Source organism: Sparus aurata, chromosome 7 (genome assembly GCF_900880675.1).
Source record: "Sparus aurata chromosome 7, fSpaAur1.1, whole genome shotgun sequence".
Lineage (NCBI taxonomy): Eukaryota > Metazoa > Chordata > Actinopteri > Spariformes > Sparidae > Sparus > Sparus aurata.
Window position 1 is genome coordinate 18,706,983 of NC_044193.1, and position 23,403 is coordinate 18,730,385.

Here is a 23,403-nt window from a genome sequence, read left to right on the forward strand (position 1 = left end):
CGTAAAATACATGTCCTGCTAGAGGGTAGCCTGTATGTGGAGGTGCAATGGAAGTTATTGATTTTATGCCATTGGTGTTGTCATCAGTGTGGCAGTATGTTACTGTGTTTTCTTTAAGCCTTCGCCATAAACTGTTGTGATGTGTCTTTATAGCTCAGCAGAGCACTGGGCCACAGTGGTGCTTTGAATGCAAAACTTCAAAGTTGAAGGCCAAGCAGAAATTAGATTGAAGCGAGCCCAAGGGTTTCACTCAAAAATGAAACAATAAATATAGAGGAGATGAGAGTGAAGTGAAAACTGATTTTCTCTTTATTTCTTACTTGTTCGGATAAAGACACAATTCGATTAAGATATATTGTAGATTAGATAAAGCAGAGCCAATATTTAATGAAAACGCAAGAAGCTTGATTTGATAAGCTGTTCATCATTCCTTTTCTCTGTATGGCTTAATATGTGCAGTGGCCAATGTGTCACAGGCCATGTTTACAACCAACAGGCTCTCTGAAGATTATAATTACAGTTGTTTTATTGATGTTTCTCGATAGCGATTATCTAAAAACAGGTGAAAGTCTTGAGAGAAAAATAAACACAAAGTCTATCTCATACTGTTGATGCAGACCGGAGCTCCAAACAAGGTCTGTCACATTCAGCTACCTGACAAGGCCTCGGGGAACAGGAAGCCAGAACAATCAGCACTGACTGTTCCAGATGAAGTTTTGATTGACACACTGGCCGGTGTACATTAAATGTTAAATGATAACTGCTCCCTTCAGTGCAGATGTCGAATGATAGGGAGTGATGAATGATAATGATGTTTTTAAAATGAACTTGGTTCTGCTTCCATCTCCTGATTCGTCTCTCTACCAGAACAAATCAAAATTCAAGATGCCTTAAGAAAAGTTTTCAGTTCTGAAACATAAGATTGTATCAAATTAAATCCGTTTGGTATTAACTTGAATAAGTTTATTAAACTGTCTCTTGTTCTTGTCTTTCCACTGAGGATTAGACATCATTTCAGCATTGTACCTGCTGTAATCTCTCTCTCTCTGCTCTCTATGATTGAGTTTAGACTACGTATTAAATAAAGACACACGTGTGCAATATAATGCAATCAAACCCAACAATTCAATAAATACTACATCTGTGAAACCTCTAATGTTTGATATTTGTGAGGCTGCGTAAGAGGTGTAGATGTAACTCTGTTTATTCTATGAGCAACGGTTTCTGGTGTTTTGTTGGATTGAATTAGTTTTAGGTAGCACTGGCATTAGAGCACATTAAGAATTGAGCTGTACTTTACGCCCACTTTGGGCAACCTTGGACAGGCGTTTCCACACAATGTGAGCAAACCAATACAGTCATGTAACCAACTGAATGACTTCAAGTGGTTCTTCTAAACAATGCAGCTAGCAGCATGGTGGATGTGGGGTTTGGGCTGTAATAGAAATATCTTTAATGCAATGTTGTGTCAAATGTTGCAAATGGAGATATTGATAGACTATTTCAGGTCTGGCTATAGTGTACAGTAACAGGACACTTCAAATTTGAGGAAGAAAGATCACAATTTAAATTTGAGATTTTTTAGATTTTCAAGGTTTTTTGGTCGGATTGCCCACCCTTAATCTCACGGAACAATGGCTAAAGTAGCTAGTGAGAATTTCCCCAAATTCCAGAAAGCACCAACATACTTGTGCTGCAACCCCACAAACTGATGTAGTGCGTTTTTGAAATGCTAACCCTTTAGCCTTGGAAGTAATGCTTGGTTACAAGCACATGCTCATATATGCAGCTTGCGTTGGAAGCACACTTTGTCCATTGTTAGAAATTTCGCTCTCCTGTTTATTATTTTGAAAAAGCTAAACAAGACACAACGCACACTCTCTTGACTCACCAATCGTGAACGTATTTAAAGGGTCATGTAAATCTTTAAGATGTCTTGTATACAAGATGTCAACCTACTGTGTGTGGTAGCGGAGCCATATGACTCAACAGAAGTTTACTCAGAGAAAACTGAAGCCGAGGGCATCACTTGTCTCATCTCGACTTCTGAGACTCAGACTTCATTTCAAGTTGGTAAAGTTGGTGAAAGTACTTGGCTGACTGACTCTGGGCTACATCGCGACAGCTCCTCCGACATGAAAAAGCCCCCCCCCCCCAAAAAACATGGTGCCCCAGGTTTAAATAATGAGTGGGAGTGAGAGTTCATTTTTTGGTGAAACTGAGAATCCTCAATTTAAGTTGTGATAGTGTACATGCACAGAGGGGGAAGTTGTGCCCTGTGTTTGTCTGTGTAACTTAACTGGGAGGTGAAGTGTTTAAGACAGCTTACAGTAATCAGCATCCTCTGCCTCGGGACATCACACACAATTAGAGCATTCTGCTGCCTCGCTAAATGCCAATTTGGGCTCCAAGGCTGAGCACTAACAAGAGGTCCCTCTCTAATAATGTGTATTCCTGCTTAGGTATGAGGAATCCTAGTGTGCTGATTGTACAAGAACCATTTTTGTCCTGCGAAATGGGAATTTATTAGGTACCATTTTGGTTGCATAAGAGGGCACAAACCTCCCTCCTCAGCAGCGCTGCGCTGTTTTTTCACCTGGCCTTCCCACATCCAGTTGAATTGCATTGCTAATGACTCCGTGAGGACCTTTGGTGTCAAACATAAAATGAAAATCTCCCCTTTTTTCTGCCATGAAAAGGAACATTTTATTTAATATAAATTGTGGTTGTTAAAGGGTTTAAAGCTCTTTTGATAATAAGGTAATACATTTTAGTCTTCACACTGATAATGAAGACCTCTGGTGCAACAGCAGGCGAGGACAATGGAGGATTTTACTCTGTGGGTAAGCCGAGCTGATTTGTTTTGCTCTCGGAGCAGACAGTGTTCATTCCTGTCATCTGCTGAAAAGGTGAGAAAGCACCCCGAAAGCCTCTGAACAAGAGCTGCTGCCCCAATTTAACACGCCCAGGCTGTTAATCTATTCAGCAGCTGAACACATCTGTCGGCACGCAGATTGCAATCTATAGCAGGCAGTAACCACCACAGTGGAGGTGAGGGCAACTCGGTGTAACATCATATGAATTCCATTATTTGCCTCCCAGCACAAGGTGAAGGGGTGAAGGGTGAAAGTGCAGCGGCCTCGTGACACTGCAGGGGGAAAGGGAGAGGAGAATCAGCTTTGATTTGATGTCAAGCACAGAGAACGAGAAAGTGGGATAAAATGTGACTTAACATCACGAGTGGAATAGCAAAGAGGACAGGGCAAATCTTTTGGACTCTGATAGAGAGGGATGTTCTGTTCCTGCAGTGGGGAAATTTGAAATGGGCTTGTTATGTCCTCTAGAGGAGGGCTTTTCCTTGTTGGCAGCAGGGAAGGATGTGAACGTTGTCATGACTTTGAGTTATTTTTTGCCTCTAGACCGAGAGAGAAAGTTTCTTTTCCGAATGACGTCTTCTTCAAATCTTCTCTTTCTCTGTCAAAACAAACAATTTCTAGCTTGCAGGTGGCTGATGAGTGCCTCATTTACTTAGAAACACAATAAATCAACCATTGTTATAGTGATTAAAGCCTGCACCGCAATTCATGTAATCAGAATGTCAACATCGGTTTCATTACATCAATACACACTCATAAAATGTAATGCATTAGAATTTAGGGTGCAGGGTACAAGCTAAAGTATTTGTTATGGTATAAGTTTGTGGTGTTGAAGTTCTGTCCTCTTGTGTCATGTTTTGCCTTTCATTTCCTCCCTTGGTCCTTTTCCAGGCTTTTTTCTTCTTCACCTGTGTTTCATTTGTTAATTACTCCTGTCTGTTAAAGCCTGTGTTTTTCACTCCATCAATCCATCTGTTCTGTTTTGTCATGTTTTGTCTACTTTTCCTGTCCTGTATCCCTGAGTCAGCCCTGTTCCTCGTGTTCCTAGTGCTTCTTTGGTTTGTACCTTTTACATTTTTGACTTCTTTACTCTCAGATATTCCTGCCTCCTGTATTTTTTACATTTTATTTTATGCTTACCTTTTGATCTTGTATTTTAACTTGATTTCATATTGTTTAAGTTTTGGATTTGGACTATCATCTTATTATTATAGCTCGCTTTTTTTTTCAACCTGGCCGCATTATGTATCTTGGATTTGGGTCCCCTTTTGTTTAACCCCCAACAGTACTGGTTATTAAACAACACAGGGTTGCAAAACATCAACCCGTAGTGCAGCTTTTGAATCTGCGTATGGATTTAAACAGCAGCAACAAGATGGTGATGATGATGTGGACGGCATCTTCACATCAGACATTCGACATTTGGGAAACGCTGTCCATCTTCTTTGACTGCGTGTGAGCACCAACCATCGATGTTATAAACACACCTCTGTTCATCCAGCTGTCAGCCGTTGCCCTGAAAGACGGCCCGCCCCTCGAGTGCAACAGCTTGATCTGAGATGTTGTGGTGGAGACAGGTCTTTGTGGGCACAACAGTCTCTAATCTCATGTTGTTTGAGTCCCATTTGTCCATTTCCTTTTCCCGCAACTGGATATTAGCCAGGAGCAGCCTTAAAACCAAGCTGGATTAGCATGGCTCTTATTCTTCCCTGGGGCAGTCCGGCTGGTAAGGTTGGATTGTTGAAAGATGCCGCGGGCAGTGAACGTTTCTACAGTAGCCTAAAATAGACAAACCAAGCAGTAGCTCAAGAGATGGCCTTTTGCTTTTTTAGAAGCCACTTTCTACACACTGGACCTTCATTGGTATCAGGAAAACTTTGGGAACACAGTCCAAAGTATACTGGAGCAAACAGATTGAGACACGGAACTTTTATTCAACGACCAACATTTTGACGGCATGCGTTAAACTCCTTCCTTTCGTCCTGGACCCCGTCCTGGATATTGAATGCTAAAAATTATGAACCGAGAGCGAACAGAATTCCCTGAGATAACAGATGTTATTAGCATTCATTGAAATGCATCACTGGGAGACCTGAGGTATCCAGTGAATGGCACCCAAAAGGTCACACAACATGTCTGCTACAAAAGGAGAAGAAAAAAGGACTGCATGTTGTTGACAATGCGGTTTCATGCCTTGCACCTGGTTTCCTCTAGTAACTAAACTAAACACATTCTTTGCTCTTGGTTGTTTTGTGTATCCATCTGACATTTTCTGCAGCAGACTTTTTTTTGCCCTATTTACTTGCTTTGTGCTCATTCTAACAAAGCTTCAAAGAGCTTAGCACAGGTTGCCTGTAGCTGCCTGCTTTTAATACAAACACCAGCTCCCCTCGCAGAAGCAGATGCAGATGCAGGCAGCCTTCCTTTTTTCCTCTTGGAGAAGCACACGTTAGGTACTTCTCCTATTCTGGTGTCCTTTTGAATTAGCCCGTGCACTTTTCATCCGCATTATTAATCCTAGTGAGGTGAGGGATTATGGATGCTTATCAGTGTATGAAGATCAAGGGGATTAGGGGTATAATCCCATTTGAACCCACATAGAGTTTTGTCAGCCTTGTCTAATTCTGTTCAACTATGATCTGCCCACTGACCTAAACATTTACAGTGGCACAAATCCAGATTATCTGTCTATCCTCCATCCCTACTGGTCTGTGACTCAATTTAAAACTATGAGATTTGTTTAGTCACCCATATTCCCAGGCCAACCAGAGAGGTTCAGTAGATTCACTAACCTGTGCAGGCTCACTGAATTCACTCTCTTGCGCAGTGAAAATGATCCTATTTCTTGTTTTATTGCACCCCGCCTTTCCAGATTATATATTTGAATTTGCTTATCTGTAGGTGTGAAATTGCAAAGTAACAATCTTCTTAGCATCGTTACACCGCAGTCAGAATTGTCTCGTAGGAATGTAAGCAGACCCACCCGGCAACAGCTGCAGTGAAAAAAATAAAAATGATAAAAATTGTTTTCTTCTTCTTCTTGGGCTCTCACTCACACTGATGAGCAGATAGCCTTCCCCACTCTCATATGCGTGACACGTTGCAGCGTTGTTAAATATCAAGCCCATTTCTCATCCTAATGACCTAATGTGAACGGCATCAACAATTGCTTCCTTCTCCTTCTTCGGACTTTAATCTCACCAACCACCACCCGCCCCACCTCCGTGCTGATAGGTAGTGGAGGATACAGGCATTGTGAATCACCATTTCCTGACAGCGACTGCCTCAAGATGGGAAATTATATAGGCCATACATTAGGCCTGAATATCTGTAATATAATATATCATGCCCAAATGATCTTTGATGCTTGTTTTTTTAAAGAGTAAATGGCTTGAATGTGTTCTCCCTCGGAGACGAGATAAACCCAGTATCCTCATCGGTATTCTGCAGAACTGCAGTATCAGTAACTTTGGCCAAGTAATTGTAATGATGCTGAAATATGCTGCTTGATCTCTTTCCATTCAGCTGATCAAACAGGGGATCTGTCAAGGCAGCTTCGGCTAACTCCCTGTTTCAGTGTGAGCATGTGAGAGCATGACAGCATTTCTTCCTTCCATTTCTTTGTGGGTAGAGGAGGCCACTCCGCTACAAGGCCCTGTTTCATTTCTGTCTTTGTTTGTTTTCTGCATGAGGTTTTCTTTGATCCTCTGGGTTTCTGTAAAAGAGGAGGTATCCTCACTGACATGATGCTAATATAACTGTAAATATAAGGCCCGCTGAGGTTTTCAGACAACACCAATACACATCATGGCCTGCCATTGGATCGGTCGGGACCATATGGCACGGTGTCTGTTGGGTGCCAAGGGAAGCCTGTAAGTGACTGTATGAATTATGGAGACTTGTGAAAGGTGTCAAGTTTCATAGCTTCTTAGCATGTAGTTAGTGTAGTCACTACTCACCTGCGCTACTTAGATGCTGGAAGCATTGATATCTTTATCTTATCACGTTCATCATTCCCTGGAAGCACAGAGGCCATGGACGATAACAGTGTCATTATTTTTCTCTGAACAATACCACCTCATCAAATCTATTCAATCTGCACTTCACTGGCTGAATTTAGATGTCATTGTTGCTTCTACAAAATGATCTGTTCTTCACCATATTCCTGTAGTTAAATTGATTAATAGAATTGTATTAGTGCTTTCATTTCTATTCTTCAGATAAACTTGTAGTTGTTAATGCAATCAGTTGATTGCTCAGCTCAGGCCCATGTGAAGATGGGAGATATAAAATATTTATTTGTGACCTTTCTTAGCAATCATGTAGGTCTGTATTTGGAATTAAAATTTTATTTTATTTAATATGTAAATGAAAGACCATACACACCAAACACACATCCAACTAACTCAGATGCAGGTCCGAAAGTGTCACTTCAATCTTAAGAAAAGAAGATCCTGCACAGTCCTCCTGCTCAGCAATATAATTCATTCATGCTAATGATCCTGGACCCTCCCGATGGTACGTTTCAACAGGATGTGCCGTTAGAACGCTTCCCATTCATTTCTTTTGCGAGCAGCCGTGCAATGCATTTGGGCAGCAGAGTGTTTCGAGAGACAGGGCATGGCGTTGCCTGCCCCTCACTCGCCTAAAGTTGAATTCTGGCTACTTAGATGAAGAACTTAAATCAGAGGCATCTGGCATGACAGGTTGCCTCTGGAAACAGTAAGACAGTTTTCCATCAGAGTAATTCCAACAATTCTCACAACAGTGATCTATAGTAGAAAATGCTCAATGGATCAATTCTTCTCCTTTGTGATGGTATTTCACATCATAACCAACACCAAAGAAAAATGCCACTTAAAGCGAAATTCTCGCCAAAAAGCAACCAAGGCTTTATTTGGGATTGAATATGAGTCAAACCTTCGTGTGAAAGCATAATTATGACGAAAGAGGCACTTTTAAGATTTACCGTAGTTTCAGTTTTGGGGCACGTTAATTTTGAACGGGAGAGCGAGGGGCAAGACATGCTAGCATCAAAATCGCTATTTTCAGAACACTAAGAAGGCTCGACACAACATGAAAATTTGCTCGTAGCACCACCAGGGTCTCTACTCGTGAACAAGAGCATTGAGAACATTGTTTGTGTACACAGAGTTTATGAAAAAGAATGTTTTTGAACTACTCACGTTAGCTGCTGCGCTCCTGCGCGTCGCCGTCATGCCAGACAAAAAGTGTTGATCCCCGAGTGCGACCTGACAGGCAGGAGAGTAATGGTGAACCGCTCCTCAAGCGTGCCTGTCAGGTAGGGTTGCCAACTGTCCCTTGAAAAACGGAATCGTCCCGTATTTCGAAACAAAGTTACGCGTCCCGTATTGAGCTTAAAAGGGACGCACTTTGTCCCAAATTTCCGTGAGAATTAAAATGGTCTTTAAAATGTCAATGGAATCAATGAATGACAGGGCGTTTTATATGAAAATATACGGTAATCTTACTGCCAGCCCTCTCCTGCTCTGTGACCAATGAGCCGACAGCACACTCACACACGAGAATAACAATGCAGAATCCGGCTCTTCTCATTGGTCGAGGTACTGTCGCTTGCAAGAAGATACCGGAAGACAAGAGACTGAGGCAACTGGCAAAACAATCCAGCATGGCTCATAACGACACAGGTTCACAGGACACTGCAGACGGTACGCCTTCCACCATGAGCAGTAACGGTACTCCCCCAAGAAAAAAAGAAAAGGCTGCAAAAATACAAACTTGAATGAGAAAAAGAAAACGTGGCTGGAAATAGTGTAGATAATGTCTGCTGGCGCACTTTTTCTGTAGCCCATGGTGAACTGTTTGACGTGAAACAGCTTCTAGTGGTCGACACATTAAACACGTGAGGGACAACCAGGTGGACCCTTGACTGGTTTGTTGTCCACCAGGCAACACCAGAGGCAGATATGGTATGTAGAAAAAATAAGAATGTTTTTTAAGTCCAATAAATGTCAGAATGTTGTGGCCAAAAAAAAGTTTAGTGTAATAAACACATACAATTGATAGATGAATACAAAAAATTGATAAATGATAGCCTACATAAAAGTAATACATAGATGAATAATTGATAAAGAATACACACTATACTGTATACATACATATATACAACCTTACACATGTCCAACAGTCCATAGATAGATGTGATGTGCATATGGGGGGTGTGTGTCCCTTATTTAATTTTCAGGGAGTTGGCAACCCTACTTTCAGGTGCACTCGGGGATCGACACCTTTTGCCTGCCATGACGGCAATGCGCAGGAGTGCAGCAGCTAACGTGAGTAGTTCAAAAACCTTCTTTTTCATAAACTCTGTGTACACAAACAATGTTCTCAATGCTCTTGTTCATGAGTAGAGACCCTAGTGATGCTACGAGCAAAGTTTCATGTTGTGTCGAGCCTTCTTAGTGTTCTAAAAATAGCGATTTTGATGCTAGCATGTCTTGCCCCATGCACTCCCGTTCAAAATTAACGTGCCCAAAACTGAAACTACGGTAATTCTTAAAAGTGCCTCTTTCGTCGTAATTATGCTTTTACACAAGGTTTGACTCATATTCAATCCCAAATAAAGCCTCGGTTGCTTTTTGGCGAAAGTTTCGCTTTAACAGAGAAGTACACGTAAGCAAGTGAACTGATTGTGATGCGTCCACTCCTATCTTATGTAGGCCTTCTCATGCCATTGTGTTATACCAGTTTGGAAGTGCACCTCGTTGTGTCTTGTCTTGTCCCATCTCTGGATCAGAAGATACCAATAATACATGGCATTTTGGACTGGCATTTATATGGTGCTTTTGATGACGATTGATGATTTTGATTGCTTCATAGCACGTGCCACTTCGACACAATCCCACACACATCCATACACTGAAGGCAGAGGCACATCAGGGGATTTGTGGACGACCCACTTTACCTACCTGAGCCAGAAAAGCTGCTCAGAAAAGAGGAAGAAACACTTCATATTATGTGTACGCTCGATGATGTAACCTGAAGCACTGATGCTGTCATGTCGTTTTGTTGACATGAGTTTGGCAGTTGAGGATTAAAGGGCTATTAATCATCACAAAATACCCTAATGGTGTATGACTGTAGTAATTTGAATATTCAAACGTTTGAGTAGCAGCAGAATCAGTGGAGACAAAAATGACACACATTTACATGACCAACTGATTAAAGCACGTCAGCTCCTCGCAGCAGTCAGACTACACGCGTTGTTCATTGCAAATACTACAGCGAAGAGGACCACAGCAGTTCATTGCACATGATTTCATCATCAAAGCTTTTTCCTCACTGAGGAACCTGAAGTGAATGAGTGTTGGGCGAATGAGGCCTCTTGATGCCGGACGCTTCGTATCCCTAGCAGCTACATTTCAGCACAGAGGTGAAGAGCTGGGAGAAAGATTGTCACCATGGGCAATAAAAATGAACTCATGTGCCTCAGATAAATGACAGTATTTATCCATTCAGTGCTTGCTTGCTCTTCAAGTTAACTAGTCATTGTCAGAGGAAATGCCGCGCTCAATAATGCATGCCTCATTTAAAAGAGCGTTGCCCTTTTGGTACCGGCTCCCGACTCAGCAGCGGAGATTAGAGCAGGGTGGTGCATCTTAACGTGTCTGCAGCTGATGTTTTAGCAATCACTGGACCTCATCCCAGTTTGAAAGGAATGCTGGTCATTATTCTGACCGCAGAGAGATAACCTGACCCGCTGAGTGTGCAGGGTTTACTGGCATTCTGAGGTGTCGTCAAACTGCACGGTGGCGACTAGGAGTGAACCATAAATAATTCAAAGACAGTTAATTCACCTTGAGATTGGTCTCCATGGAGCTTTAAGAGACAGAGAATGAAGCGTCCCGGCCCTCTCAAACTGCGACAGCTTCATTTTACATTTTGTCTGTGATGGTTCTCTTGCACTCGGATGCTTTCGGTCAGTGGATTTATATTGTGGTATTGATCAAAGTTGACAAATCAGGGACTACAGCTGCTTTTATGGAGCATTGCTTTGCTTGTATTGTGGGGGTGGGAAACCTGAGAGAGGCCAGGAGAGGTTAATGGAAGCATCCGGCACCATATCTACTTAAATCACCTCAAACACTTCCTGCACAGGCTGATAAGAGAGAAGAAACCATGCTCTATCTCTTAATAGGTGCCCTGGCATTAGCGGAACTGTACGTTCAGCTATTGCAGGTTCAAGATTTGGATTATCTCTGTAAATAATGCAAGCTTCTGCTACTGTAGTCAAAGGCTGCCTCCTGAGCAGCAGTATGCAGCATTATTACTGCCATTCAGAACTGTCACAGCTTGATGAGGATCCGCAGCAAGTCTGACCTTCTAATGATTGTCCTCCAGCTAAGGCCACAGCAGGACTCTCATGTTATCTCCCTCTTTATCCGGAAAGATGACAGGAGTGTCCGCAGTTGGAGCGCTGCTGTATGATTTAAAAGGAAATAGTTGAGTAGAATTGGGGGAGTTGGCCGAAATTTAATTTAAAAAAAAGCTCATTTTGTACCCTCTCAGATAATATTTAGAAGAAACTCTGGAGCAGTGTTGTCTCTATTTTTGTTGGCGCCTTTGGATTGGCAAGCTACTGAAGGGGAGATGCATGGGAACACAGACGCACAGGGAAACCTCTCGTTTCACTATGCCATGTCTTGATCATCTGCTGGAGCGGGAATCCGCGGTAAACAACTGCAGACCTGCGGAGCTTTAAAGTCTCAGCGCACTGATGGCAAACAGAGATTAGAGGAGTTTTGTGTCTCAGCAGTTCTATTCCACGTTGTACTAAAACACTCAAGAGTCAGTATTCATAACTGGCTTTTGATTCAGTGACAGTGGTGAAACAAAATAATGTGCTCATTAAAGCTGTCAAACTGTCACTCTAATGTCACTTTGCCATTCTTTTAATGCATAATTCGATTAAAGCTGTAATTTTATGTAAATATGCTTGTTTTATCAGCCTGGGATTAGAAGTACAACTGCAGCTTTTTGAATGTTAATTAATGTTAATGTTAATGAACATTTATTATTGCTCTCTGGTGGAATGGGCGGTGAGAAATAAAACTGTGGAATAGAAGTTGAAGGCCTCAGGTGTCCCCACTGGATTCACCAACCAAGTTATAGCTGCTGATAAATAACTCCTCTACAGTTTTCACCCCCATCGACCTTCAAGAAATTTAGATCAGATTTTTGTCCAGTGTATTGGCTTTATTGCAGTCAGAGTGAATGATGTCTATTTGTTTTCACAGTGGCATACCTGGGAAGAAATGTGGGACCATCGTATTGTCGGTAGAGGAGCTGGGAAACTGCAGAGTAAGTCTGAACAGTTCTAACCAGAATATGTTTTTAATTTGCTCACAAAGTAGGCTTCATAATAAATGTTCTGCAATGTTCACCCATCTAGGTTGAGATTGGTCCTTTAACAGCGGTACATTAGACTTTAATTGAACATTATTATTTGCTGCAGCTGATGGCGTGTCATTGTGAAATTGTATGTGACAATCGGTAGGGTAATGGTGCATGTTGTTTAAGTCACGTAATGTTTAGCAGTGTTCACAAGCCCGCTGAAGTGAAGTGGGATGTTTAATGGCCTTGACTTCAGTGAGATATATTACATCATAACTGTCTGCCATTAAACCAGTATGATACACAATGTCACTATGCAATTATGTTCATCATTTAGAAATTGTGTACATAGTAACTGTGCTGTGAGTCTGAATGGCGATTTAATGAGCCCACCTTCGTTCCAATTGCTAAAACAGGCATTTCTTCCACAAGTCCGCATTAATAACTTGTGTCCACTAATACCCATTGTATTTCTCTCCGCACTGCCAAATGAAGATAGTAAATAATCACATTATACTGCTGCCAGTGGAGCAGGAGAAAGTAGGAAGACTTATCGGCCAGAACAACTGGCCTCCCTCGGAGGATATAAAGCAAGCCATTTAGCTGTAACTATCCCATACATGTTTTTTATGATTTCCTAATGAATGTAAGCATCTAATCATTCAAAGCCTTGTGTCTTGCAGTCATAAATATTGAGTAAAAAGCTCTGAGTGTAACAGCCTGCTATTTTTTTATTTTATTTTCTGAATTCACTAATGGCATCATACATTTCGTGACAAATAAACAGCCTCAGGTGACGGTGAGACAGATGATTCATGCTGACAATAAAACTGCCATGATAACCGTTACTGATTTGGTCCTGGCTGCATTGAAGTGCCGGTGCTCACAGTCACTAAAGGGCTGCTGTGAGTCATCAGGTGCACTGGATCTGCGATGATAGGAGTTAGCATAATCACTGCAAAGCACCACTTCACGAACGATTTTGTAATATAAATGCAAATGATGATCACTGGTACAAATGACCGATTCCTTTCTCCCAGACTCAATTAGAGAGACACAGTCTTGACATGCCACTCTGGACCTGCTCTGTTTACACAGAAAGTGACCCTGAATGGAAATACCGCAGGTTTGAGTAAAGAACTGAGAAAGAGAAAAGGCATATTACGGCTGAATAGTCTGACAACCTTGCTGTCAGGACAAGTCCCACACCTGTGAATTATAGCAGTTTGTAATTGCTACCATCCATCTGGATGGTGTTTATTCTGTAATCCATCTGCGACCAACAAATGGAGGCAGCAAGGTTGCTGTTTTGCCTGAGGTAAACCCCTGTTTGGGGAAACTGAAACCAGCAGAGTGGGGATCTACTGGGGAGGTACTGCAGGGACTTTTAACCAAGAAGCAGGGTTGCTCTCACCTTGGTGGAGGATTTGCCAGCTATCATTAAACAGAGCAACAGCCTCTGCTTGGATCAAAGGCTTCCTCTTGGCTGTCGTTATCTCAGGCACATATGACATGCTGAGCAGCGGCTGGCTGACCCTCAGATCCTCCTCACAGTCCAGTCACAGCTCTGGCTGATTTATATCGAAGGAAACCACACTAGACTTTAAATATGACGGCAGTAAACCACAGGCAAAGTCAGCCTTCCATTCATATACTCAACAACAAGCCCAATTACCATTGACTTTTCTGATTGTTGGATCTATTATGGTTAAGCAGTTACAGGTGGTTTAAAATGCAGTGATACAGGGCTTACAAGTTTGGTAATGGATTTGACTTGATTGAATTAAATGGGACTGTTGGGCCTTGGTAGATGTATGCGCTCTACTGAGTGCCATTCTAGTTTCTTTATTATTTTCTTTTTTCTTGTGGATTTGAAACCGTGCCTCACATTGATAAAAATCCTTCATTGGAGGCTCTCAGTCATTAATGACAGACACCTGAACTAATGGAGTAATACACACAAAGCAATTTTTTAAATTTCTGATTCATATAATCCCCCAGCTCGTGATTTAGTTTTTCAATCCAGACGACATTGTGAGCTTATGCAATGTTCAAGTACCGTCTGCATTGCTTTATATTCCTTCGAAGGACCAGTCCCACTCTCTGAAAGTGACAGTGTGCATTGCTCTGCCACTTACCCCATGCAGCGATATCTTGGTAGAGCACAGAAATGGAAAGAAGGATGCAGCCTGCACTCAGTATTCCCCTGCTGCTTTTAAAGCTCAGCGGCTGAAATGAATGTTCTGCCTTTTTTCCCCACTTAATGAGAGAACACTGCCAGGCACGAAAGTGGGTATGTGTTATCTGTGCCTAATGAAGGCTTAAGTCACCGTGTTGCCATGATAGTGTAATTGTAGAGGCCGTGTCAGGGCTAAGCAGGACAGTTATAGGGTGCCTCCACTTTTAAGGGCTTTGATAACTGACCTAAGCAAACTCCTCTAACATAATGTGTTGGTTTAACAGAAAAAATGAGCCGCGATGGGAACTTGGAAAATTAGACGCTCTTGTGAAAGCCATCAAGGGGAAGCTTGACACACTTCAGGTACAGACTGCACAGTAGATGGCTCTATAATTGGCTGAACTGTGTCCAACTACACAAATTGGAAAAAGACAATCACCCATAAACAAGCTCTCTGCCTGTATTGTGGAAGTGGTGAAAAAAACACTGATAATAACTGAAAATGACAGGAGGGAATAAAAACGGAGCAGCTATACGACAGCCCTGCTTCATCTAGCCGCCGCTGACTGATTTAATCAGCTCTTTACCTTGCTTCTGTTGCATCATTTCCACAATGCTGATTGGAAACACAAACTATGATTGGAAACCGCAACGATAATTACATTAGCTACATTTTCAGCAGAATACTGTTATTTTACTATATATTTATGTAATGGCATCCATCTTTTTCTCAGCTGTTGCCTCAGAGAACAGAGGCTTGTCTGTGTCTTGTCCGTGTCCGAAGGATAAAGTGATGTGATGGGGGTTAGTGAGAGGCAGGTCACAGGCAGAGCGCACCACACTGATGCGTGTCAAAGCAATCGATAGAGGCCCTGCCCAGCGCCATGCTGATTCAGATCTAATAGCTGCACTTCATAACCTAAAAACCCCGGAGAGCTGTAGGATAAAAACAGCTCTTCATTTTACTAGCTGAAGGCTCTGAACGTCTTTCAGGTATCACATCTCTCTAAGATATGATGATTAGACACTTGACTCGCTTATGCAGTATGAAGCAGGGCCGGGGGGTTTAAAAAAAGACTCACTGAGATGAACTCTCTGCAGAGTTTCTTCTGATGTGGACATTTACCTGTCTGTGTCCACTGTGCAGCCTCATTATTATACAAAGCAGACTAATATGTTGACCGAAGGGAGAATATCTGGAACCAAGAGCATCACGGGTTATGTTCATTGTTCTTGTAATGGCGGCGCACACTGAAATGCTGCCTAAATGAGTATAATTATGGTAATACCAACCTTTCTAATGTATCATTAGCTGCACTCACACCCTCCACATCCTTTTTGTACACAGCCCTCCCTCCTCCATGTGCAGGGTTTTAGAATCCATTTCTTTGCCTCTCTGTGCTCCCTCATACTGTTACTATGATTATATTCAGCACAACAAGGCATTTTCAATTCGATATCCCTTATCCCATCCACTGTTGTTATGCAGGAGTTGCATAATAAGAAATGGTAATGAATGCATTTGCGCGTTTTGAAAACTGGAGCCCACTGGCTGGTTTCACTCGGCTCCTATTAGGATTCAGTCAGCACTTCGCTTTTATTCGGTGCTTCAGTGCTTTTATATCTTGGCACACAGCATGTATAAACAAACAACAGGAGGCAAACAGAGGCTGGAGCATGGATTTACAACGTCCTTTACTTTTTTTGTCTTTTCCATTTCTCCTACTTTCTGGTTTTGGCCTCTGTCTGTAGGATTATGCTACCATGCAATTCTGTGCCAACAAACTGGACAAAAAGGACTTCTTTGGAAAGTCGGATCCCTTCATGGTTTTCTACCGAAGCAACGAGGATGGAACGTGAGTCTTGCTTCTGCCCCTCAGTGGGTTTTTTTTATATTAGCTTATCAAAGACAGGTAGGAGGGCGTGGACATCAAAGAGGAAGGGAACCAAGGTCGAGGGAATTAGATTTAGATCCCTTGAACTTGGCGGTATAAAGACAAATTCATGCAGACACGGTCTCGAAAGCAAAGCATGGTGGGAAGATTTTTTTTCTTAGAGGTGTGTCTTTTAGGATTTTAAATCCCTGAACCCGACCTGTGTCTCCAGGTTCACCATCTGCCACAAGACTGAAGTGGTGAAGAACACGCTGAACCCGGTGTGGCAGGCCTTCTCCATTCCCGTCAGAGCGCTCTGCAACGGAGACTATGACAGGTAGGAAGAATGATGATGTACAATAAAGTGTTCCGCACGCTCACACACTCACTCATTACTCAAAGAGTGATTTTTCAGTGGAAATCAAAGCCACGCAGCATTTCGATATGCAGCGTACTTACATCGGAATGGGTCGGATGTGCGTCAAATGTAGACGCCATTGATTTTCCACCGTTGTTTTATCGGCTGCTGAAATAGAGAATTATTTCAGTGCTATCTCTGACTGCATGCTACACTAAAGGGCTGTTCATTGATTTGCCCACAACCGGCGAGAGCATTTTCCAGGGAATTTTAAGTTTCTGATTGGCTGCTCCACTGGCATCTCCTATCTTATCTGAATATCCTCAGAGCAAACGGCCTCGTGGGACACCTGAGGAGCAGGAAGAGTTTTGGCAGGAGAATAGAAAAATAAGAGAAGAGGAAAAGGAAGTGAGAGGGGGGAGGAGGAGTGGCTGTACTTGTTCTATAGATGTTGACAGGAGGCTGGATCACAGAGGAGCCCTGCTATGTGCGCGCGCGCGCGTGTGTGTGTAAGCATTAAAGTGTGTAGGCCCAGACAGCCAGGAGAATGTGTAGAAGTCGTCAAAGTACATGTCAAACCTCGCCCTCTCCAGCACACTGGGTATCAACGGAGGTTCTTCACTTCGATCCCGTCTCTGCTCACCTGCCGGGAGAAGCTAATTGGGTCAGACAGATGGAGTGGAAGCATGAAAGACACCTGATTCCCTTTGAGGATTTTGATGGCGTGAGAAATCTACGGCAATTTAGGGTCTCCCCAGAGTTTAGTGTAAAAAATCTACAGTTTGCTGTGCTGGGCTTTTTTTCGCAGACTGACACAGCAGAGCCAGTGCAATATTTCTGTCAGCAAATCAAATTTAAATTACGTTTCAAACATAATGGCGTTGTAATAATCACTGTTGACCTGGTTTTGATGTACACTATTGGAATTTCTTTGGCTCAGGCATTTGTCAAAACTCATCTACTTTATAGATAAAGCAGCTTTCACAGACTGATCCACTGTGCTTTCTCTTGTGGTCTATCAAATGTTTAATGTATGTAGCCCAGTTTTTTTATCTTAGAGGGGTGTAAAGCATTCAACGTGCCTTATTTTACAGACACTCAATTTGGATATGGAGAAAAAGGAATCTATCCTCAAGGCTGGACAGACAGGCAATAGATTTCATGTGCACAGAGTAGACAGAAATACCAAGACGTCTGCCACAAGAGCCAAAACTGAAGGACAGCATTCACTCAGAGTCTTTAATCGTGTTTGCTTCCTCCTCTCAGTCACGTCTTTCAGCTCCATGTGAATCTGTCAAATCTCTTGTAATCACCTGGCTTTGATAGCGATCAGAAAGTGAAATCTCTCCCATTTCCACTCAGACATGTGGTGGGCGCAGGCGCCAAAAGAACACTGATCCGGACTAATTCTCTCTGCATCGCCACGTAGATTTGATCCATATGATGAGCCTGATCATCAGTTGCGAGAAAACAACATTAGGGGAAGTGATGTTGACTGACACATCACTGGGGAATGATCTGCCACGCTGGCCCAGAGTGTCAAAACACATTAGTGGGCTCTTTTTTTCTTTTACTCAGGATTATCAGAATGTTTTGATAGGTCTCTCACTCTGAGTTTCCGACTGTGTGACATGTTGCTCCAGTATTTAGAGAGAGAACAAGTGGTTTTAGCCCTGATTCTCAGCGCTCTATGGATCACACATTTGTCGGGAGGAGAAATACGTTACACGCAGACAGAATGAGTTCGGGTCAGGATAACAGGGCAGGTCTCCATCACCTTGCCTCCTCCTGGACCCACTGACACTTGATTGACAGCAGCTGATGGTGGGGATGCAAGCCACTGATCTTTTCCATAAGATGAAGAAGAGGAGAGGAAGCACTTTCCTCATTCTCAGTGAATTCTCTCAGGCTTACTTATTGGGTTTCTCGCCTTCCAACTTATTTCGGGAACTTGCAAAATATGCTCCCTCCCGAGATGTTAGGCTTCTATCTTTGGCCTGTGCAGGGAAATGCTTTATCCAAACTTCTGGAGACTCTATTAACCTGCTCTCTCTTCTTGTTTTGCTTTCCTTTTTTTGTTTTTGTTTTAGTCTGACAGAAACAGTATTGATCTCAGTCTTGGTTAAACGATTTGTCATTAGCTAAGGTGCTTTAAAAACAGAGTCGGACTCAGTGCACAGCGCAGTCTAGCATCAAAGAGGTAACTAATTTCTGTCACTCTTATTACATCCTTGCAAGGATGTTTGTGTCTTTTGCATGCAAAACACTATGGAGGCTCTCTTTGATTGATTTAATTCATGCCTCACTAACAATTAATGAGCTTTAATAGCTTGTTTTATGCTACTACGCCATTTCAGGAATGCTCTCTGTGAAGTTTCCCCTTAAGGACATGTAGGTAGTTGCTCTCGTGTTTCCTCGATGTGCTCACACAAACAGACAAACACTTTTTTCTCTTATTTGATGTGTTTTACAGGACAATTAAAGTGGAGGTGTATGACTGGGACAGAGATGGAAGGTTAGTGGATGCACACACACACACACACACACACACACACACACACACACACACAGACAGTGGTTACAGTACATTCATAATCTACCAATCAATGAGTTTCTCTAATGTCTTTCACAATGTCTATGAGTTTCTCCTCTGTAAATTACATTTCTAACATTTCTATCTTACAATCACAAACCTTTAATTGCTACAACAATTTTCATTAACAGTTGATTATTAGATTCCATCAGTGCCTGCTGTTCAATTTTATCTACTACCTGTCAGGGCTGTACCTGTCTGAATGAACGCCATGTGACGCAGTTTTTGTCTCATTTCTCCAGCCACGATTTCATCGGTGAATTCACCACCAGCTACAAAGAACTCTGTCGAGGTCAGAGCCAGTTAAACGTGTACGAGGTGAGTGCAGATAAAGACAGACGATAGCATTATTAGCCTCTCTGTCTTTCAGATTACTATTTTCAGGCACGAAAATGAAGGCTGACTGGCAGTGTTTGGTCCTCTTGTCGTTGGTAGTTTGCCGCTCTGATGAAAACTAAGAAATCCAGTGTCTTTGTGACACTGTGCCAACAATAATACGACTTGTAAAAGCTTGGCGGGAAAAAAGTTGTGTGTTTCCACTACAGTGCAACAAAATGTAACTTCCTGGAGCAAGATAGTTTGAGTCTCATCCGCACATCATCAAACACTTACTTGTGTCAGCCACCAACCCAAAGTGACAGTATCTGACAGCTTGAAGTGTGACAGGAAAAGGGGATGAGAGAGAGGATGACATGCATCAAAGGGCCACAGTTTAGATTTGAGCTCTTGGCCACTGCAGCGAGGACACAGCCTCTGTACATGGCGGACTGGGGCTCCCAACTGAGCTGCCGGGGCTCTCCATGGCGCCATTCTGTTAAGTGTCCCACTAAGCCGTGTCAGTGAGTGCACATGCACAATACAAGAACCCTGGAACCAGCTCATCTAAATGGAATGAAACCATCATGACCGATAGAAAGGCCGCCTTTGTTTTTTTCTGCTTTTACAAGTCAAAAAGTCTACTGTAAAAAGGGTCTAATTGGCTATTTGATTTTCTTAGCTTCTCCTTTTAGCCTGCCCATGTCATTAATACCCATTTGTACAAATAGCTATTAACTGATGAAATACTTGATAACTTTTCCCTGTAGTCACGGTCTCTTCCTAATTTGAATAATAGTTGAGCTCTGTTGAAAACCTTTTTAAGATCACAGGACTGTGTTGAGAAAATCATTCTCAGCCGGTTGTTTGTTATATTTTGCTGCTGTGGATCTCCTATAAATAGTTCAGGTCACGATAAAAGCCAGTCCTCCTTTGTATCCAATTCTGGAAGTCTGATTTCTGCAGATTTCTGCATAGCCATAACTTAATGTGTTACTTCATGTAAAGCTCATGGAACATGCTGGAGCCAAACGGAGTTGTGAGCAACTTAATAATAGATGAAGTGTGAATGCTACTTTGGCACAAAGGCAATCCTTTTTGGCCACAAAGACAGACCTAAGCTTCATGTCTGGCTACCAGGGTAAGGAAATGACATTGATTTAAGAGCAAATCAGTTTGCCCTTTGGCTCAGCAAGGTCTTGTCATCCAAAGTTTAATGACTTTAGCAGGCTGTAGTTGTTTGAGCTAGAGTTGTGGCTATTTGGGATTAACAGCTCGCCTCCTCTGTCTCTCCTCACCCTACACGACATAAAGCATCCGAGAGGTTAAGTGTTGCGGCAGAGAATACAAATGGGAACGCAACGGAACTATGTTGCTGATTAGAGTTTTTTTGGATGGTCCTTGGAGGGTCAGAATGGGTATTACTGTGAGGCTGCTATCGGTCCCTGCTCATTAAAACACTTGCCATGTTACATTAGCCTCTGAATTAGTCATGGGGGTGGCTCAAGGAACAGACAGGACCAGTGAGGAGAGTGAGAGGGAGAGGATGGTGGCTAGATGGGGATAGGTGAGGAGAGACGGAGCAGTATAGAGATTGAATCAGTGAGTGGCAGGCAGAGCTGCCCTTTCACACTGCTGACATGGCAGAAGAAGGCGCATCCATTACCCTTCACCAAACCTCTCTGTGTTTTAATTAGAATGTGGAACACGGCATTTTCTTCATGCACTCATTGCCAGGTCAGTGCCCTTGAATCAGTGTCAAGTTGTCTTCAAAAAACTTCATGAGCTACCCTTTCATTGTTGAAAACTAACGAATCCGAATAGGTCACTGGCCTGTGGTGTTTGACTGTGTGACTCAACCCGACGAGACTGCAGCCTGCAAACTTTTGTTCTATGAGTTGAGGTGACAGCACGTTAACGCTAGCATAGGCTGGTGTAATTGAGGGTGATGTCTGCGTGACGTAGCACAAAACTGGCAGTTGAGGGAGTGATGGCCTCGGCGCTATGAGGCATAATTTGCATCGGAGGACTTTTAGGAGTCAGAAAGCACAGAGGCAGAACGGAGGAATGGATCCTGCAGAGATTAGACGAAAGGAAGAGAGAGGAATACCTTTTACTTTATTTTACAGCTCAGTTTCCTCCAGGCCTGTACTTTATGTTTTACTGCAGACCAGGAGGATAAGCAGTAGATATATTTGACCTTGATGGCTCACTGCTGCACACATACTTTTGGCTGCAAGCTATAAATGTAACAGGATTTTAAGCAGGATGCCCTGTTATTGCTCATTTTTGTGTACCTTCCTACATTACGCCCGATACTTCATTGGTAAATCTGAACACTTTGTAATAATATGTTGTTGGGACAGAGACATTTGTTCCACCATCCCTGAGCTTGGTAATGTGCATGTAAAATATACAGCGCAGTGTAGGGTGGTCATAAAAAAATATCTTGCTGCAAGGCATGATCAATGCTATCTCATTCTCACCCACTGCAGTTATTGGATTCAGTCCCTATGCTTCATTACCCTTACGGACATGGAGTAGGAGGACAAAGATGCTTTTATTACTTGCCGGAGGGTGGATAACAAGAATAGTGCTACAACTTTACATTATCATTATCCTCTTCTTTTCTACCCTGCCTCCACACCAGGTGGTGAATGCCAAGAAGAAAATAAAGAAAAAGAGATACATCAACTCCGGAACGGTGAGTCTAAGTTCTCAGATAAGAGCAGTTTCTGATACATTCTCACCCCTGCTCCCCTTTTCCCTCTGAATTAATCAGGAAGTTATTCTAAGTGGAGCGCAGGAAGCAGTTTGGCTCTGTTTCATATTTTCTTCCAGAGCTTATGATCCAGGTGGTGAATTTGAGTAGACGGGGAAATATTTGTCTGACCTTAAACAGTGTGAAGTCAATGGTAACACATAAAGGGACTCTTGTCCTATTAGTGAGGAGCACTGATGAATGTTTGTAAATGAGCCATAGCTTTGTTACTGCCTGAGTACTTTGGATACTCTTACTTTGGCTGGGCTCTGTAATTAAAATCTCAGGCTACTTATCCATCACGCTGATCATCCACCGGTGTTCTCTTAATGATTGTAATGCTAATACGCTGCCCGGCCGTCAAAATCATTCTGGGTGGATGAGTCATTTTGTGGGTGGTTAGCTCAGAGGTCGGCGCTGATGCGTAGATTGGTAGATTTTGCATCCCTTAATTACCAAGCACGAGATGATCTGTTGGGACCTTTCTTTCCCCTCCCTCAGGTGTCCTTGCTGTCATTCATTGTGGAGTCAGAGCACACCTTCCTGGATTACATCAAAGGAGGGTGAGTTCAGTGTTTATCTGACACTTGTTATCTTGTTGCTGTTTATTCCAATACGCTGAATATGCAAGTATACCTTTGTGTCAGGCCCCCTTACGGCAGTAACAGAGAAAGTCTGACAACATATAATTTCAGTCCTCCTCCTCTCAAAAATGTGTTTTGTTGCTTCACTTGGATATTTGAGCTTCACTGTGCAGAATGATGACTCTGAAGGCTGTTTTCACATTCACCTGCTGAAGGTGGAAAGTTTCTCTCTGCTCAACTAAGATCTCAGTCTAAGGCGTGTATATACTGGGAGGATTTGTGACATCATATCGAGTTCCGAAGTCGATCCGAGTTCGGCACCGAGCTTACATAAGTGTGATGTGGGAAACTTGAAGGCTTCAGTGCAAATACAATGAGAGTAGGCATTTCAATGAAGTAGGAGGCATCTTGTTTTCAGCAGTTCAGCAACTGGGTGAAAAACATTTGCACATAGAATACACTTAGAACATATCTGAAGGACATCTTTA

The 23,403-nt window shown here is 42.6% G+C and overlaps 1 protein-coding gene across 3 annotated transcripts in view; it reads left to right on the plus strand.

Moving 5' to 3' along the window:
- Nucleotides 1-23,403, plus strand: part of cpne5a (copine Va) — a 79,831-nt gene that overhangs the window by 26,700 nt on the left and 29,728 nt on the right. For 2 of the 3 annotated variants that reach the window (XM_030423223.1, XM_030423222.1), the window contains 7 exons: nucleotides 12,155-12,218; nucleotides 16,183-16,286; nucleotides 16,537-16,641; nucleotides 19,136-19,177; nucleotides 19,498-19,573; nucleotides 22,221-22,274; nucleotides 22,833-22,894. In XM_030423223.1, the coding sequence (XP_030279083.1) occupies nucleotides 12,155-12,218; nucleotides 16,183-16,286; nucleotides 16,537-16,641; nucleotides 19,136-19,177; nucleotides 19,498-19,573; nucleotides 22,221-22,274; nucleotides 22,833-22,894 (507 nt within the window). Of the gene's footprint in view, nucleotides 1-9,163; nucleotides 9,191-12,154; nucleotides 12,219-16,182; nucleotides 16,287-16,536; nucleotides 16,642-19,135; nucleotides 19,178-19,497; nucleotides 19,574-22,220; nucleotides 22,275-22,832; nucleotides 22,895-23,403 lie in introns of those variants that run through there. The other variant, XM_030423224.1, reaches the window with a different exon arrangement.